The sequence below is a fragment of the Anabrus simplex genome, chromosome 4, assembly GCF_040414725.1.
Source record: "Anabrus simplex isolate iqAnaSimp1 chromosome 4, ASM4041472v1, whole genome shotgun sequence".
NCBI classification, from domain to species: Eukaryota; Metazoa; Arthropoda; class Insecta; order Orthoptera; family Tettigoniidae; genus Anabrus; species Anabrus simplex.
Window position 1 is genome coordinate 202215042 of NC_090268.1, and position 20950 is coordinate 202235991.

General features: G+C 45.5%; 1 protein-coding gene across 1 annotated transcript in view; it reads left to right on the top strand.

The window, feature by feature from the left end:
* The window catches only part of Dhc36C (Dynein heavy chain at 36C), a 911918-nt gene that overhangs the window by 263519 nt on the left and 627449 nt on the right, over positions 1–20950 (top strand). The window contains exons 16-17 of the mRNA XM_068227203.1: positions 9091–9339; positions 14225–14385. Of these exons, the coding sequence (XP_068083304.1) occupies positions 9091–9339; positions 14225–14385 (410 nt within the window). The remainder of the gene's footprint in view (positions 1–9090; positions 9340–14224; positions 14386–20950) is intronic.

Sequence of the window (20950 nt, forward strand, 5' to 3'; positions counted from 1 at the left end):
CCTGTGTAAGCTATTTGAGAGGATGGTAAATCGCAGACTCGTGTGGTGTCTGGAGAAACAAGGACTCTTGTCCGAGTACCAATGTGGATTTCGAGCCGCTCGATCCACCACAGACCACTTGGTACGCCTGGAGAGCTCTATCCAGGATGCGTTTCTCCGCAAACAGCACTTGGTAGCTGTCTTCTTTGACTTGGAGAAGGCCTACGACACCACCTGGTATTATGGCATCCTTTCAGTCCTGCATCAATGGAGATTCCGAGGTAACTTGCCGGTATTTATTGCGAATTTTTTGTCCCTCCGTCTATTCCTTGTCCGAGTAGGGAGGACATATTCGCAATACCACGTTCAAGAAAATGGAGTCCCACAGGGATCGGTTCTTAGTGTCACTCTGTTCGCGATTGCCATAAACGGTATTGTCGCTGCTGCTGGTCCAGCCGTAATACCGTCCCTATATGTGGATGATTTTGCTCTGCACTATAGCTCGTGCAGTGTGGCAGTCGCAGAGCGACAGTTACAGAAAGCTATTAGGAGGGTGGAGAATTGGACCTGAGAACATGGCTTTCGGTTTTCTGCCGCAAAGACCTCCGTTGTCCACTTTTGTCGTCAACGTACACTTCACCCTCATCCTGAGCTTTATCTAGGTAATGTCGTTCTTCCAGTTGTTGACACCTACCGATTTCTTGAGCTCCTTTTTGACAGTAAATTATCGTGGGAGCTACACGTGCGGGAGCTTAAAGTGCATTGCACCAAGAGGCTTAACCTCTTGAAGTTTCTTAGCAGCACTAATCCACGAACCTGCTACGCAGGCGTAGCAGGGGGAGAGGTGATACTGCCACGTGGCGCGTTCCAGGTGGCGGATAGGGGGGTCCTAACCGGCTTGCCGGCGGACTTGAGGGAAATAAAATGCCTCTCGCGGACCAAACACACACCCCCTGTGGGTGGGGGAGGCAGACGAATAATACACCCACTGTATCCCTTGCCTGTCGTGAGAGCCGACTAAAAGGGGCGACCAAGGGATGGTTGTATTCGAACCATGCAACTACATGTGATTAGTACCACCATGCGGAGAACACCAAGGGTCGCTTTTACTTGTGCGTAGTACCACTATATTAGGTACGAAATAGGTTTGTGATTAGTAGCACACAGGAGCACCGCGCGGTCGGCTTTTGCAGTACCTGTGATTAGTACCACCATATGAGCGGGACCATGGGATGATAGCTACCATGGACCTGCCTTACCTGTGATTAGTACCCACTATATGAGGAACACCACGGGATAGGGAGAGGTCCCTGTGGTTAGTACTCTTATGTGATGAACATCATAGGTTTGCGTTGCCTGTGAATGGCGCCGCAGAGTGGGAAAAACATAGGTCTGTATTAATGTCGAATTTCATAAGCTTTGAGTAGTACAATAATGTGTGGAATACCGCAAGTCTCTGCTACCATTGATTAGTACCGCAACAGGACAGATACCATGGTTCTACATTACTAGCGATAAGTATCATTCTGAGGGGCCTTTGACATGTATTTTGGACTCATTTAGACACCAAGCATCCTCGATTTGCATTGGAAGTGGTCCCTTGGACAGTAATACTATTAACTATGATTGTTTTTTGAGTCGGATCCACTGATTGTTTTAAATTCATGTTCATTCATTCGTTCATTCATTCTTCATGACATTTTTTATTTTGGTCAGTGGATAATTTTGAACTTTTATTTTGTCTTGCGAAGCTGAACAGTATCCACCACAGCGGGGTTAGGTTGGCGACGGGAGCTTTTCGTACTAGCCCCATCGCTAGCCTGCTTGCTGAGTCTGGTGTGCCGCCTTTACACCTGAGGCGCCAGCAACTACTACTTACGTATGCTGCAAATTTGCGACAGATGCCACTTCATCCGATCTATCCCTGTGTATTCGACAATGGCAACCGTTTGTTGTACGTTGCTCATCCTCGTGCGACGCGGCCGGTTGGGATACGCTTGGATAGCAGTTATGAATTGTTTGACGTACCTTCGATTCCTTGCCTTGTCAGACAACCAAGTGGGGTACCTCCGTGGGTTGTACGACGACCTGAAATCATCCTGGATTTGCACACTGGCCCGAAAGGAGACACGGACCCTTCGATTTATCGGAGGATCTACCTGTCCGTGCTTGGCTGCTATCCAGTTTCAGTTGTCGTTTACACGGATGGTTCAAGGACAGATACGAAGGTGGGCTGTGCGTTCGTTGTCGACAATGATCGGTTTCTTTTTGCTCTCCCGGACACCTGTAGTGTGTACACGGCAGAGCTCTATGCTATCTGTGAGGCTCTGCGGTACGCACTAGACAATGAGCGCCGACACTTTCTCGTGTGTACTGACTCCTTGAGTTCGCTTCAGTCTATCGATACCTGTTTCCCTCGACACCCTCGGGTGCAGCGGATCCAGGACTTGCTGGCCGGGTGTTCGGATGCCGGCACCAGAATTACGTTTGTGTGGCTCCCCAGCCACATGGGCATAGAGGGAAACGAGTTAGTAGATCAGGCTGCCAAGGAGGCAGTTACACTGCCCCCGTTGCCTTTCAAGGTTCCAGCAAGTGATATTCGCTCTCAGCTGAGACATCTGGTTATGTCTCATTGGGAGATGGAGTGGCAGGCCATTCCAATTCCCAATAAGCTGAGAGCGATAAAAGGAACAACGAAGGTATGGAGGACTTCCCTTCGGGCTTCGCGGAGGGAAGCCGTGGTATTATGTCGCCTTCGGATCGGCCACGGTATCTTGACGCACTCCCATCTACTGAAAGGAGAACCCCCTCCGGTGTGTACCTGCGGCGGCCATCTTACCGCCGTACACATCCTTACGGAGTGTGTGGACCTGGTCGATCTGCGCCGTAGTCTTAATCTTCCGGGTACCATCTCCCTTATCTTGCGAGATGACGAGCAGTCAGCAGTCCTCGTCATCCGCTGTATGAGGGATAGTGGTCTGTTTCATTGTGTGTGATGATGTCCTTTTTCCTAGTGTTTTTTGTGTCAATAGCGCTTTTATTCCATTGACTTCATTGTAGTTTGTGTTGCGTATTTTAATGTGTTATTTAACGTCTAATGTAAATGAAGTATATATACATGCACCACCAGGCAATGCCTTATTCCTTTTCTCCCTGTATTTTCTCTTATTTTATTAGAAAATAAGGCATTGCGAATTAGATCCACTGCTGTTTTAATCTCATACTCATTTTTTCATCACCATATTTTTTTAAACTCTTGTCAGTGGATACATTTAAAAAAATTTAAATGTCATATATCATGTCGTCCATCACGTTCCATTAGGGGCCGATGACCTTCGGTGTTAGGCCCCTTAAGACAACCATCATCATCACCTGAGGGTGCTTCGGGTGTATTACCCCACGCGGTTTGTCTCGTGGTACTAAGTCATAAGTGTACCAAGTTTGGTTGAAATCGATCTCGTGGTTTAGAAGGAGAAATGATACAAACCCACATACAATGATATATATACCCAGATATATAGATTTTCATTTTTGTGATATGGACCCGGTGATTATTTGAAATTCGTATTCATTCATTCATTCATTCATTCTGGTCAGTGGATGAATTTTGGACTGTTAAATTGTCCTTCTATTTTGTCAATTTCGTACCATTAGGAGCCGATGACCCAGTAGTTAGGCTCCTTTAAACAACAAGCATCATCATCGAACTAATGATTAGTACCGCTACACGAGAAATATAATGTTTCTTACTTTTCTAGGGTAAGTACCACTATTAGGGTCGTTAACCTGTATTTTGGACCCCTTTAGACAACAAGAATCATTGATTCAGGATTGTGCTTTGGGAACAGCCGCTTGGTCAGTGTATACTATTGTTTTAAGATAGTTCTTGTTGCTTGTTGTTTAAAGGATCTAGCATCTAAGGTCATAGGTCCAGCTAAAGGTATTTCCTGCGGGTCGAACCGACTCATGACTTTAAGTATATCATCATTGTTCATAGTCTCATTTTTGGAATTCTAGTCAGTGGATTAAATTTGGAATTATTTTTAACTGTCAGTATTGCGAGTTGAATCCGCCCTGAGTTTTATTTAGGAAACTTTGTGAAACTGAATAGCCTCCACCACGGCGGGGTTACTTTGACGACGGGAGCTTTCCGTACAAGCCCTATTGCTAGCCTGCTCGCTGAATCTGGTGTGCCGCCTTTACACCTGAGGCGGCAACAGCTCCTTCTGTCGTATGCTCCAAATTAGCGACAGATGCCACTTAAAACCAAGGTATCCTTGCATATTCCACAATGAAAACCGTCGGCTGTACGGTGCTTATTCTCGAGCAACGCGGCCGGCTGGAATACGCTTGGATAGCAGTCACAGATTTTTTCACGTACCTTCAGTTCCCTGTCTTGTCAGACAACCAAGTGGGGTACCTCCGTGGCTATTACGACGACCTGAAATAATCCTGGATCCGCACACTGGGTCGAAGGAAAGCACTTACCCTTCGATTTATCGGAGGCTCTTCCTGTCCGTTATTGGCCGGTATCCAGATTCAGTCGTCGTTTACACGGATGGTTCGAGGACAGAAACGAAGGTGGGTTGTGCGTTCGTTGTTGACGATGATAGGTTTATATTTGCTCTCTCGGAAACCTGTAGTGTGTACACCGCAGAGCTCTATGGTATCTGTCATGCTCTGCGGTACGAACTGTCCGATGAGCGGCGTTACTTGGTTCTGTGTACTGACTCCCTGATCTCGCTACAGTCTATTGATACCTGTTTCCCTCGGCACCGTCTGGTGCAGCGGATCCAGGACCTGCTGGCCGGGTGTATGGATGCCGGCACCAGAGCTCGTTTACGTGACTCCCAAGCCACATGGGTGTAGACGGAAACGAGTTAGCAGATCAGGGTGCCGGGGAGGCAGTAACACGGCCCCCGTTGCCGTACACGGTTACAGAAAGTGATTTTCGCTCTCAGCTTAGACATCTGGTTATGTCCCATTGGGAGATGGAGTTGCAGGGCATCGCACTGCCGATAAACTGAGAGCGATAAAAGGTACAATGAAGGTATGGAGGACTTCCCTTCGGACTTCTCGGAGGGAAGCTGTGGTATTATGTCGTCTTCGGATCAGCTACGGTACAGTAACGCACTCCTATTTACTGAATAGTTAACCCCTCCGGTGTGTAATTGCGGCGATCATCTTACCGCGGTACACATCCTTACGGAGAGCGTAGACCTGGTCGATCTGCTAAAACTCGCGAATCCACGAACCTGCTACGCAGGCGTAGCAGGGGGAGAGGTGATACTCCCACGTGGCGCATCCCAGGTGGCGGATAGGGGGGTCCTAACCGGCTTGCCGGCGAACTTGAGGGAAATAAAATACCTCTCGCGGACCAAACACACACCCCCTGTGGGTGGGGGAGGCTGACGAATAATACACCCACGGTATCCCCTACCTGTCGTGAGAGCCGACTAAAAGGGGTGACCAAGGGTTGATTGTATTAGAACCATGAAATTACTTGTGATTTGTACCACCACGCGGAGAACACCAAGGGTTGCTTTTACCTGTGCGTAGCCACGAACCTGCTACGCAGGCGTAGCAGGGGGAGAGGTGATACTCTCACGTGGCGCGTCCCAGGTGGCGGATAGGGGGGTCCTAACCGGCTTGCCGGCGGACTTGAGGGAAATAAAATACCTCTCGCGGACCAAACACACACCCCCTGTGGGTGGGGGAGGCTGACGAATAATACACCCACGGTATCCCCTGCCTGTCGTGCGAGGCGACTAAAAGGGGCGACCAAGGGATGAATGAATTAGAACCATGAAACTACTCTTGATTCGTACCATCATGCGGGGAACACCATGGGTTGCATGTACTTGCGAGTAGTATCACTAACATGGTACGAAATATGTTTGTGATTCGTTGCAGTAAAAAGCCTGGCCTGGTGGATTCCAGTACCCGTGCGTTGTACCCATGTGGATAACACCGCGGGTCTGGGCGTAGCCTGTGAGTTGTACCACTATATGAGCGACACCGTGGGTCTGCGTTGCCTGTGATTAGTACTCACTATGTGCGGAACACCACGGGGCCCTTGGGACCGGCACCCGTGACTAGTACCCTAGGTGAGGAAACTCATCGGTTTGCGTTGGCTGTAAGTGGCGCCATTGTGTGCGAAACACCATAGGTCTGCGTTACTTGTACGTATTGCAATACTTGTGAGTAGTACCATCTTTTGTGGAACATCGTGAGTCTTCGCTACTTCTGATTACTACCCCAACATGACACATACCATGGTTCTATTTTACTCGCGACATGTACCATTCTGTGGGGCCTTAGACGTGGATTTTGCACCCCCTTTAGCCACCAAGCATCATTGTGCTTTGTAAGTGGTTCCTTGGTCGGAATTAATGTTATTTTGTATTTGCATTGAGTCCGCTCCACTGGTTTTTGTTTGTTTATTTTGTGTTTTGTTGGGTTCCTGTCCATCCATTCATTCATTCTTCATGACATTTTATTTTTATTTTGGTCAGTGGATGCCTTTGAATTTTTTGTTCTTTCATTTCGTCCCATTAGGGGCCGATGACCTTCGATGTTAGGCCCCTTAAAACAACAAGCATCATCATCATCATCATCGTACTTGTGCGTAGTACCACTACATTAGGTACGAAATTGGTTTGTGATCAGTAGCACACAGGAGCACCGCGCGGTCGGCTTTTGCAGTACCTGTGATTAGTACCACCATATGAGCAGGACCATGGGATTATAGCTACCATGGTTCTGCCTTGCCTATGATTAGTACCCACTATATGAGGAACACCACGGGATAGGGAGAGGTCCCTGTGGTTAGTACTCTTATGTGATGAACACCATAGGGTTGCGTTGCCTGTCAATGGCGCCGCAAAGTGAGAAAAACATAGTCTGTATTATGTCGAATTTCATAAGCTCTGAGTAGTACAATAATGTGTGGAATGCCGCAAGTCTCTGCTACTTTTGATTAGTACCGCAACAGAACAAATACCATGGTTCTATTTTGATAGCGATCAGTACCGTTATGAGGGGCGGATAACTGCGATTTAGGACCCCCTTTTGACTGCACGCATAATCGATGCCGTGTTATGCTATAGCAGTAGTCCCTTGGTCAGTAATACGATATTGCCACGTCTGTTTATGTGAATGTGAGACATTGCAAGTCGCAACCACTGATTGTTTTAAATTCATGTCCATCCATTCATTCTTCGTTCTCACGTTTTTGAATTCTGGTCAGTGGAGAATTTTAGATTTTTAATATGTCATTCCATTTCGTCTCATTTCGTACCATTAGGGGCCGATGACCTAGATGTTAGGCCCCTTTAAACAACAATCATCATCATCATCATCAAAACTCGCGAATACCATCTCCCTCATCCTGCGAGATGACGAGCAGTCAGCAGACCTCGTCATCCGTTTTATGAGGGATAGTGGTCTTTTTTTATCGTGTGTAATAATGTCCTTTGTCTTAATGCGCTTTTATCCCATTGACACTATTTTAGTTCGTGTTTGCGTATTTTAATGTGTTATTTTAACTTCGAACATGAATTATATAGCTATATATCTGTATTTTCAGGCAATGCCTTATTCCATTCTCGCCGGTATTTTCTATAATTTTGTTAGAAAAAAACACATTGCGAATTAGATCCACTGATTATTTTAATCTCATAATCATGTTTCGTCAGCATTTATTTTAAACCCTAGTCAGTGGATACATTTTAACATTGTAATTATCTAATCATATCGTCTATCTCGTACCTTTTTGGGGCCGATGACCTTAGGTGTTATGCCCCTTTACAATAAGCATCATCATCATCATTAGTTGAATCCGCTGATTATTTTTAATTCATATTCATTCTTCATCATCCGTTTTCAATTCTGGTCAGTGGATGAGTTTTAAGCTTTTACATTGTCATTACATTCAGTCTACCACGAATCTAATACGCTGGCGTAGCAGGGGTGGGGGAGAGTTGTTACTCCCACTTGGTGCGTCCCAGGTGGCGGTTAGAGGTGCACTAACCGGTTTGCTGGCAGACTTGAGCGAAATAAAATAGCTCTCGCGGACTAAACACACATCCTCTGTGGGTGGGAGACGCAGACGAAGAATACACTCACGGTATCCCCTGCCTGTCGTAAAATCGACTAAAAGGGGCTACCAAGGAACCATAGTTGTGTTCTATTTCCTTTTGCCCTGCTTAGTCGTAAATTATGCTTAACTTTTGGACACTAGTGTAGAAGGAACAGAGTTATCTGATAAGGCTGCCATGGAGGCTGTTACATTGCCCCCGTTGCCTTACAAGGTTCCAGCGGGTGATATTCGCTCTCAGCGGAGACATTTGGTTATGCCCCATTGGGACATTGAGTTGCAGGGCACCGCACTACCGATAAACTGAGAGCGATAAAAAGGAACTACGGTGGTATGGAGGGGAGCAGTTGTATTATGTAGTCTTCGGATCGATCACGATATAGCAACGCACTCCTGTTTACTGAAAGGGTAACCCTCTCCGGTACACATGCTTACGGAGTGCATGGACATGGCCGATCTGCGCCGTTGCCTAAAACTCCCGAGTATCATTTCCCTCATCCTACGAAATGACGAGCGGTCAGCAGACCGCGTCATCCGTTTTGTGAGGGATGGTGGTTTGTTTTATTGTATATAAACGTACTGATTCCGATTAGTTTCCATATTATTGTTTAGTACGTTGTATGAAATTGACTCCGTTTTTTTTGTGTTTGTATATTTTAATGTGTTTTTAAAACTATGAGTTTGCTTTAAATATAATTGCATTTTTAGGCAATGTTTTATTCTACCATAATATCTTGTGCCATTTTACAGAAAATAGAGTATTGCGAAGTAGATCCACTGATTATTTTCAACTCACAATCATTATTCATCATTTATTTTAAATTCTAGTCAGTGGATATATTTTAAAATTATTTATCATCATGTCCACCACCTCAGACCATTGGGGGCCGATGAATTAGATGTTAGACCCCTTTAAACAGCAAGCATCATCATCATCATCATCATCTTTCCCATTACTTATATTATGAGTAAATGTTATGTATTATTCTTTTTTCTGTTGGTTTGTGTTTCAGGGGATAGCGTCGGACTTGTTCCCAGGTATAACACTACCAGAGCCAGACTACACAATTCTCAACCGTGAAGCTTACAAAGCATGTGAGGACAGCAACATTCAGTGCACTGACTTTTTCTTGGAAAAGATTCAGCAAATCTTCGAAATGATGATTGTCCGACATGGATTTATGATTGTGGGATTACCTTTTGGAGGCAAGACGACAGCGTACCGCATGCTTGCTCTCGCGTTAGAGAGGATTGAAGAATCGGTTAGTCTTTAACTTATGTTACTATCTTGTATTTCTTCATATAACACCTAAAATGGTAACTCATTATTGCTGCTCTTCAATCCAGTTTCAAATTATGTTCATCGTATTCCCTACCCCCCCCCCCCCCCGATTGATTTAGCCACATAACTAGTGTCGCGTAGCTGTGAGGTTCATAAGATAAATCATGATCCATATGGACAAGTATTCACAATCATAAGAATGAAAGGAAGTCCACGTATTCAGTAGAAATTAATATCGGATGTAAGTTATACAGTATGTATATTACATACATCACGGGACTGGTTTGGACCCTGTAAGGGTCTTCCTCAGCCAATGTAACTGAACTACAGTGCTAGGAATATAACCTGTATGATAATATGTACACATTAAAACTATGGACTCTATTATAAATTTACAGATCAAAATGTGATTTACTCAGTCTCAACTACTTGTCTTTTTTAAAGTCCACTGTGTTAAGTTTACGCCAAGTGTTTCATAACTATTTTCTTAAATAAACAAATCTGAGATTAATCGCTCCTATGTAAAAAAAAACACACAAATACACTTACAATTGTTTAAAAATTGGGTCTATGAATATGTGTCTATGTGTTTGCGCCCAGAGGTTAAATGCGATATTGACAGGATTATCTGATGAAAGTCTATTGGAGTTGGCAACAATCTTTATCTTAGAAGGCTTATGTCAAGTATGACCTATAGCTAGGCCTTCAACAAATGTTCACTTAATGAATGTGCTTAAGATGGCGACAAATGTGTTCGGCTGAAGGGATCTTGTCGAACAGGAGATCTTAGATCCAAAGTATTTCTATGATGAACTAGTGATTTGTAAATATGGATCTTATTGGGCATGATATGTCTGAAAGAGAAGGAAACAAAAATTATCTTAACCCTTTCGTTCACGATTTATTTCTAGCTGGTGGAAAAATCTGAAAATTTCAGAAGTGTTGGGGATTGATGCAGGGAGACTCTCTTCAAAATTTCAAAATTTTATTCCTCATAGATCAGGAAATACAGCAAGTCCACAATAGAGGTCAAAAGTACTTAACGTCTGCAGTTCAGCATTTCCAGTAACCATGGTAATAATGTAAGAAACCACATTGATATTGAAATGGACGTGAAATATTAATGAAATTTACATTGTTTCAAGAATATATAAGTCCTATGTTTTATGGAATGCAATGAAACAGTTCTTGTCCTTGCTCAAGCGTAGGAATACACCGCATTTCTTACATCGCCATCGCGATTTACCTGTGCAATTCTCCAGTTTACACCGGCCAGCCTGAGTTCCATCGCTGTGGGTTGGCATGTGATCAATTCTATCATAGCGTACTTCTGGGATTGGCCTTGCTTCAACATTACTGCTTTTATATGAGGTAGGTTCATCAAATGTAGGGCTGCTTGTAGAAGGACGTCCTGTCTTGCTTGCTACACTCTTTCCTTTCCTTACTAATGCCTCTGCAATCCTGCTTCGGAAATGGAGATCAAGCGTTTTCCTCTTTGGTATCCCCAATTTACCCGCATCCTTTTGATATTCTAACCAGCTGTTTGCGATAGCAAAATCAATGGCGTGAAATATCATCTTCAGTGTCAATTTTTGAGTCTTCATGGCGATCCGGTACAGACTTATTGGAAAATCTAACTTATCAACACCACCCATTGAAGCATTATATAACTGAATGACTTGTGGCCTTTGTATCTTAATATACTTCTTTAACTTCCTGTCCCACCGTCGAACAAAGTCCGAATCTCCAACACAGACAAAATTAGATGTCATTGTTACAGGCCTATTATCTTGCCACTTTATGATGACTACATTCCTGTCACGACTGCTCACTTGGTCTCAAAATCCTCTCTCCTTTTGTTTCATTTCTTTGTCTGGCAAAAGAGGAGGATTTGCCATCCTGTTTACTCGGACAGTTCTGGCAGCAGATATGCCTTTCACTTTGAGAGCCTCCAACAAATTGTACGTCGAGAAATAGCTGTAAAAAAATAATTGATGGCCATTACTCTCTGAAAGTCTATTACATAAATGCAGTACTACAGATGCTGCTAATCCAAATTCCTTTTGAAGGGAATGTTTGATTTCTATGGTAGATCCTTGGTAAATTAATAGATCATGGGCAGTTCCACGTTGTCCACATAATAAAAACATTTTTACACCCCATGGATTGGGTTTGTCTTTCACACACTGCTTAACAGATACATGGCCTTTGAAAGGGATGATTTGTTCATCTAGACACATATTACGTTCCATGTTTAGCTGTTGGTACCTTCTCAACAACGCATCATAAATAGGTCGCACTTTCCATAATTTATCTTTACAACCATCTGGCTTCTCTAAATTATTGACACAGTGCAATAAGTTCCTTAGTTTGAAAACCTATTAACTGGCATATTGTTAAATATGGGTATGCCTACCGTATTTCCCAGTACATTCTCAATCTTGGATAACCCAAAGAGCCAGCTATTATATGGAGTCCAAAAAGTGTCGTTATTTCATCAAAATTTGTACGTTGGAATTGTGATTCACCCTTCTGTACGGCATAAATATTCGTGTTTTCCACCATGATATCAAACAGAGAGATAGGAATGTTTTTAACGAAATATGTAATGGGAAACGTAAGATCATATAACTCGTCACTGTTCTGAATACTTTCATCCCACTGAGAAATAGTTTTGAAATAATACATTGCGGCGCCACTGAATGTTGTTTTTTGGCGTGAGGTTCATCCAGGAATAATCATCATTCGACAATAATTCATTCACTGCATCCTCTCCAGTACTTTCTTCCAAACTTCATCATCATCATCATCATCATCATCATCATCATCATCATCATCATCATCATCATCATCTCCTATTGCCGAAAGAAAAAAGATAATATTATGTAAACATAGGTCTATGTACAATTGTTTAGTAAGTATTTTTTAAATTGTTAAAAAAGTTGTTAGAAATTGAGTGAGTTATTGATCTACCTTTATTCTTTTCAAATTCATCGTCGTCCTTTTCATACCTCTCCAAGCCCTCAAGGTCAGACAGATCCCCATTCCCCATCAGATCAGGAATGTCACTGGGATGGAGAGCTAAATATAAAATATCAGTAATTAGTTTATTTTCAATAAGTACGGTCCCTATTTACCAATCTAGATACAACAATAGTATTTTCTCCTCTGAGACGTATCATAACATTATTATGCTCTTATTGCAAGTATTAAAGTTCCAAGACCACGAACCTGCTACGAAGGCGTAGCAGGGGGAGAGGTGATACTCCCACGTGGCGCGTCCCAGGTGGCGGATAGGGGTGTCCTAACCGGCTTGCCGGCGGACTTGAGGGAAATAAAATACCTCTCGCGGACCAAACACACACCCCCTGTGGGTGGGGGAGGCTGACGAATAATACACCCACGGTATCCCCTGCCTGTCGTGCGAGGCGACTAAAAGGGGCGACCAAGGGATGAATGAATTAGAACCATGAAAAGACTCTTGATTCGTACCATCATGCGGGGAACACCATGGGTTGCATGTACTTGCAGTAGTATCACCAACATGGTACGAAGTATGTTTGTGATTCGTTGCAGTAAAAAGCCTGGCCTGGTGGATTCCAGTACCCGTGCGTTGTACCCATGTGGGCAACACCGCGGGTCTGGGCGTAGCCTGTGAGTTGTACCACTATATGAGCGACACCGTGGGTCTGCGTTGCCTGTGATTAGTACTCACTAAGTGCGGAACACCACGGGGCCCTTGGGACCGGCACCCGTGACTAGTACACTAGGTGAGGAAACTCATCGGTTTGCGTTGGCTGTGGGTGGCGCCATTGTGTGCGAAACACCATAGGTCTTCGTTACCTGTACGAAGTACAATACTTGTGAGTAGTACCATCTTTTGTGGAACACCGTGAGTCCTCGCTACTTCTGATTAATACCCCAACGTGACATATACCATGGTTCTATTTTACTCGCGACATGTACCATTCTGTGGGGCCTTAGACGTGGATTTTGCACCCCCTTTAGACACCAAGCATCATTGTGCTTTATGAGTGGTTCCTTGGTCGGTAATAATGTTATTTTCGTTCTCTGTTGAATCCGATCCACTGGTTTTTGTTTTTGTTTGTTTGTTTTGTGTTTTGTTGGGTTCCTGTCCATCCATTCATTCTTCATGACATTTTTTATTTTTATTTTGGTCAGTGGATGCCTTTGTAATTTTTGTTCTTTCATTTCGTACCATTAGGGGCCGATGACCTTCGATGTTAGGCCCCTTAAAACAACAAGCATCATCATCATCATCTAAAGTTCCAAGAGACTTGAATTTCTGAAACAATGCTAGGTTATATTTTGATTAATAATGACAACCATAGAGACACGATGTCCACAATTGAGGACATGGCAATTTCTTCAGCAAAAGTATGACTAGGACCTAAATATATGTATAAAAATTGAGCTTAATAAGAAGTTTAAGAATTAAACTTAATGTAAATATGAATCTATTTAATGTTTTAAATGTGTTGAAAGCAATTATAAAATACGACTCACCACTCCCTCGTTGTCTTGATACTGCCATTTTCGGTTAGCATTGTGTTGAGCCCCACCGTTCAACTAACCACTTCACTATGATAATCATTTGACTGTCTGCTGAGTTTTGCAAAGGAACAAAAACTCCCTCTTAGTGGATATATATATACATTTGTCTGTGTGTGTACATTGATAGATCAAGTCTAAGGGAGAGCAAAAAAGACAATATTAGACCTCATAAGAACGATATACTCTATATTGAACATGAATAATTTTATTATCCTTTATAAGTGGAAGACAGTTGAGAACTGAATAAATGATATCTCAGGTAATAACGATTATTTTTACTTTCTGTGCAGGGTGAGATGGATGAACACAGAGTCGAGATAATTGTGATCAACCCTAAATCCATTACTATTGGACAGCTTTACGGCCAGTTTGATCCTGTTTCCCACGAGTGGTCAGACGGAATACTTGCTGTCAGTTATCGCCAGTTTGCAATTTCCACTAATCTTAATCGGTATGTACGTAAATGTAACATTTCATACTGTGATATTAAATGTAATATTTTTCTATGAACTAACTTAACACCAGCCACAGCTACCTGTATATCTAGATATTCAGATCCAGTGCTGTTTCCGCAAACAATTTGTCATCACGGTGCATACCATCGCAGTCGAGCCTCGATCGGTGTTCTTCCGAATGTCTTCCGAACATCTAACTGGGGATATGATTCAACCTGCTGAGACCCAATGGCCATTGGATCATCTTCATTTCCATGTTTATTCATGTTTCCTCATGGCCAGCGCTCCATCCCTTACATAGCCACCTGGCAAACGGTCCTTATTTTGATCTTGAATTTTAGGTAGAGTGGTATTCTTCGACCAAAGATTCTCATAAGTCTCCCGCAACTATCTCCTGTGCATGGGGGACGCAGACGAAGAATATACCCAACGTATCCCCTGCCTGTCATACGAGGTGATTAAAAGAGGCGACCGAGGGATGATCGATTTTGAACCATGAGATCAGTACTACCACGCGTGGAACACCATGAGTCGACTTTACTTGCGATTAGTACCACTACTGTATGTGAGGAACACTGTGTGTCTGTGATTACAATCATCGTGGGTGAGTCACTATGGGTTCACAGGACCTATGATTAGTACCACTATGTGAGGAACACAATGCCTATGATGAGTACTTCTAAGTGAGGAACATCATGGTCTGCATTACCTGTGATTAATACCATTATGTGAGAAATACCACGGGTCTGGGCGTTGCCTGTGTTTAGTACCACTATGTGAGCGTCGGCCGGCCCCGTGTTGTAGGGGTAGCGTGCCTGCCTCTCGCCCGCAGGCGCCGGATTCCATTCCTGGCCAAGTCTGGGATTTTTCTCTCGACCTGAGGGCTGGTTCGAGGTCCACTCAGCCTACGTGATTAGAATTGAGGAGCTATCTGACGGTGAGATAGTGGGCCCGGTCAGGAAAGCCATGAATAACGACCGAGAGGATGCGTCGTGCTGTCCACACGGCACCTCGTAATCTGCAGGCCTTCGGGCTGAGCAGCGGTCGCTGAGCAGGCCAAAGCCCTTTCACGGGCGTAAGTGCCTTGAGGGTGGGCGGGATATGAGCGTCACCGTGGGTCTATTTTGCCTATTATTACTACGACTATGTGAGGAACATATCTGTTCTGGGCTTCTCCTGTGATTAATACCACTATGTGAGGAATACCATGGTTCTACTACGCTGGCGTAGCAAGGGGAGAGGTGATACTCCCAGGTGGCGGATGGAAAGGTCCTAACCGGCTTGCCGGCGGACTGGGGGAAATGATATACCTCTCGCGGACCAAACACACTACCCCCTGCGGGTGGGGGACGCACATGCAGAATACACTCGCGGTATCCCTTGCCTGTCTTAAGAGGCGACTAAAAGGGGCGACCAAGGGATGATTTTATTAGAACCATGAAACTACTTCTGATTCGTACCAACACGCGGGGAACACCATGGGTTGCCTGTACTTGCGAGTTGTACCACTATGTTCGGTACGAAATGGGTTTGTGTTTAGTAGTAGTCATCCACGAACCTACTACGATGGCGTAGCAGGGGGAGAGGTGATACTCCCACGTGGCGCGTCCCAGGTGAGGGATAGGGGGGTCCTAACCTGCTTGCCGGCGGACTTGAGGGAAATAAAATACCTCTCGCGGACCAAACACACTACCCCCTGCGGGTGGGGGACGCACATGCAGAATACACCCGCGGTATCCCCTGCCTGTCGTAAGAGGCGACAAAAAGGGGCTACCTTGGCGCGGACATGGATTGCGGTTTGGTATAATGTGATGGACCTCCTGTGGATGGGAGAGGCAGAATACATCCATAGGTAATCCCTGCCTGTCGTAGAAGGCGACTTAAAGGGTCATGTGGCCATGGTCCCCTCTTTATTTTTTATTATTTTTCCGAGGGTCAGATGTAGACCATACAAAATTTTGATGTGCGTGCTGCTCGGCGATGGAGCTCCTATGTGTGCGACTACGCTCGAAAGTCCGTGCCAGCAACCACCCAGGACGCGGCGGGTGGGAGTGTCATGTACCCGGGCAGTAGTATCCGCCTGACAACGCAGGTCCCCGCACAGCCGAATGCCAGAAGGACATATTATTATTAATTATTTTTATTTATTTTTCTTATTTTTAGTGCTCTGTACACGCTATGGGGTACATGCTATTGCGGGTGACTGGAGGAAGGGAGTCTTCGTGCTCATTGCCTCAGTCATCCCGTATTAGGCATCGTCCAACATCGGACCCCGGGCAGTACCTGCTACGACAAGGTGGGTATTGCCTTGGCTGCTTGGTTCGGCTACAGAGACCCCTGATCGGAGTGGGTTGCATTCGGGGAGGAAGCTATCGGGCATGGCTTCCAAACGAAGTCGGTTCTCTCAAGCTGGTCCCCCACCTAAGTCTTTAACTTTTGCTTCCCTGAGAAGTTCAACTCCCTGGGAACATGCGCAGCGTGAAGGAATGGGATCCAGCTTCCCTAGGTTTCTGGTCGCTACCAGAACCGATGGGCACGATTTTAAGCTGGTGAAGTCGATCCTGTTTAGAAGGCACATCGAATGCGTCTATGGCGAACTGGAGGAACTTAAGAAAATGCGCAACGGAAGTTTGCTTCTAAAGACTCGTACAGCACTGCAAGCTGATCAGTTGCTTAAGTGCGAGCACTTTGGCGAAATCCCCGTCAAAGTGGAGGAGCATAAGTCCTTTAACCTGGTTCGCGGAGTCATCTTTCACCGCGACCTTATTTTGAACACTGACGACGAGTTGATGGAAGACATGAAGAACCGTGGCGTGACACACGTCCGGCGCATTACGCGCAAGGTCTACGGTGAAGACGTTGCCACTGGTGCCTTCATTGTCCCTTTCAAGTTGTCAGTGTTAATAGAGAAAGTCAAGGTAACAACTTATCGTTGCGATGTGAGGCCGTACATCCCGCCTCCTATGCGATGCTATCAACGCCAGCGATTCGGACATATGGTATCTCGCTGTTCGAATCAGGCTGTATGTGGTACATGTGGACGAGTAGCTCACGGCGCGGAGGAGTGCACAACTCCATACAAGTGCACTAACTGCTCCGGTTTTCATTCTCCTCGGGATCGGAATTGTCCGACATACCTGAGTGAGAAGAAGATCCAGGAGATCAAGACCCTGGATGGTCTTTCCTACCAGGAAGCGCGCCGTAAGTTTAATTATACGAATACACCTGCCCGTACACTTGACTATTGCTTGATAGCTCAGAGTCTTCCAGGTTCGTCATTTACAACCTTGACACCTGTCCAGACCGCTGCGCCCAAGACGACTGTTGCTGCTCCCAGCAACGTCGCAAATAGTCAAAACTCGAGGGGGGGATCACCCCACCTTCGACCAACCAGAAGTCTGTGCAGGCTGGTAGTTCCCAGCCTGCACAGCAAGGGGGGAAGACTAAGCCTCCCCCCCCCCTAGGAGGTCGACGAAAGTCGTGCCCCAGCCGGTGGAGGCGGCATCGTCGACCAGGGCTTGGAAAACGTCTCCCAGCAGGTCTAAACTCTAAAAAAAGAAGGGGAAGAAGAGCGCCCGTGCAGAGCGCTCTCGGACTTCCCTGCGAAGGAGAAGTCATGCCCCCCATCTGGGGGGTATGAGTCTGCGCCAGGAGGCACTCCTGCTCCCAAACCTGCGCGCTCTCCTCATAGGGGACCCCCTCGCGCCCGAAAAGCGTCGAAGTTCTGGGCGGCACCCCTGCCATCTTTTGATGCCGGGATGGATGTCGCGCTGTCCTCTACATCTACGGATGTAGAATTAGATAGTGTTTAGGCTTACGAGCATTTTTTCGCTCATAACCTAACACTCCTTTTATAGTCCACACTATGGCACTGTTACAGTGGAATTGTAACGGTTATGACAGGCATCTTGCTGAGTTACGTCAGCTCACTAGTGAGTACGCAGCGAGTATAGTCTGTATTCAGGAGTCCAACTTCAGACCTGGTCATCATACGGTCTTGAGAAATTTCAGACTATACTCGACAGAACGGTACTATGCTCACCGGGCGTCCGGTGGTGTTGGCATTTTTGTACGTTCTGATAGCTACAGCGAAGAGGTTCCATTAAGAACTCCCCTCGAGGCTGTAGCTGTTCGCGTCTCGCTGCCTGTCATAACAACAGTGTGTAATGTTTATTTTCCAAAAGGTCAAGCTCTTAACATATCTGATGTCACTGATCTTACACCACGAACCTGCTACGCAGGCGTAGCAGGGGGAGAGGTGATACTCCCACGTGGCGCGTCCCAGGTGGCGGATAGGGGGGTCCTAACCGGCTTGCCGGCGGACTTGAGGGAAATAAAATACCTCTCGCGGACCAAACACACACCCCCTGTGGGTGGGGGAGGCAGACGAATAATACACCCACGGTATCCCCTGCCTGTCGCGAGAGCCGACTAAAAGGGGCGACCAAGGGATGGTTGTATTCGAACCATGCAACTACATGTGATTAGTACCACCACGCGGAGAACACCAAGGGTCGCTTTTACTTGTGCGTAGTACCATATATTAGGTACGAAATAGGTTTGTGATTAGTAGCACACAGGAGCACCGCGCGGTCGGCTTTTGTAGTACCTGTGATCAGTACCACCATATGAGCGGGACCATGGGATGATAGCTACCATGGACCTGCCTTACCTGTGATTAGTACCCACTATATGAGGAACACCACGCGATAGGGAGAGGTCCCTTTGGTTAGTACTCGTATGTGATGAACATCATAGGTTTGCGTTGCCTGTGAATGGCGCCGCAGAGTGAGAAAAACATAGGTCTGTATTAATGTCGAATTTCATAAGCTTTGAGTAGTACAATAATGTGTGGAATACCGCAAGTCTCTGCTACCATTGATTAGTACCGCAACAGGACAGATACCATGGTTCTACATTACTAGCGATAAGTATCATTCTGAGGGGCTTTTGACTTATATTTTGGACCCATTTAGACACCAAGCATCCTCGATTTGCTTTGGAAGTGGTCCCTTGGTCAGTAATACTATTAACTAAGATAGTTTTTTGAGTCGGATCCACTGATTGTTTTAAATTCATGTTCATTCATTCATTCATTCATTCATTCATTCATTCTTCATGACATTTTTTATTTTGGTCAGTGGATACTTTTAAACTTTTACTTTGTCGTTTCCTTTCGTACCATTAGGGGCCGATGACCTCGATGTTAGGCTCCTTTAAACAACAAGCATCATCATCATCATCACTGATCTTAAAGATCAGCTTCCACCTCCCTTCCTCTTGTTGGGCGATTTTAACGCCCATCACCCCATCTGGGGCTCTGAGACGCCTTGCCACAGGGGGCGAGATGTATTTAGAACACGGGGGAACCAACTCACTTTAGTATGCGTTACGGCACATATTCTCGCATAGACGTAAGTCTATGCAGCCGAACGTTGGTTCCAGTGTTTCGGTGGCATACACACGATGATCTCTCTGACAGTGACCATTTTTCCATCATTCTTACTTTGATAAACCAAAAATCCGTCGAGGCTCCCCCTCGATGGATTTTGAAACATGCTGATGGGCCAAACTACTCATCGTTAGCCGCCTTTAACGATGATATCAGGCAGACCGTTGGCGAGGAAATAACTTACATCGCCCGAGTTATTCTTGCTGCTGCTGAGGAGTCCATTCCGTTCTACTCGGGGACTCCTCGCCGAGAGCTCGTTCCTTGGTGGAACGAAGAAATAGCAGCAGCTATCAAAGACTGCCGACGCGCTCACAAACGTTAGCGTAGACAGCCTACTGCGGCCAACTTGGTAACATTCAAGAAACTCCGCGCTAAGGCGCGAGTTCATATTCGTCAAAGTAAGAAGGTTTCATGGGAGAGATATGTGTCGTCTATCACGTCACATACTCCATCATCTCAAGTGTGGACTAAGCTTCGACGTATTTCGGGTATCCAAGGATCGTCTTCTGTACCGGGAATTTCCATTGCAGGCAATATTGTCACTGAATCCCTCCTGATTGCTGACAATCTAGCCAGTCATTTCGCGGATGTATCTGGCTCCGGGAATTACCATCCTGATTTCCTCGCTGGGAAGCGAGAGGCAGAACGTCATCATCTTAGTTTTGCCTCTCAAGCTTCAGAGGACTACAGCGTGCCCTTTACGGAGTGGGAACTCCGCAGCGCCCTAGCGCTTTGCAAGGACACGTCTCCTGGACCGGACAACATTCACAACCAGATGTTGAAACACCTTAGTGATGTTAGTCTACTCTATCTCCTTCGTGTGTTCAACCGTATGTGGATGGAGGGTGATTTTCCGTCTCAGTGGCGAGAGGGCATAGTCATTCCTGTCCTCAAGCCTGACAAAGATCCTAAGCATGCAGGAAGTTACAGGCCGATTTGTCTTACAAACTGCCTGTGTAAGCTATTTGAGAGGATAATAAATCGCCGACTCGTATGGTGTCTGGAGAAACGAGGACTCTTTTCCGAATACCACTGTGGTTTTCGAGCCGCTCGATCCACCACTGACCACTTGGTACGCCTGGAGAGCTCTATTCAGGATGCGTTTCTCC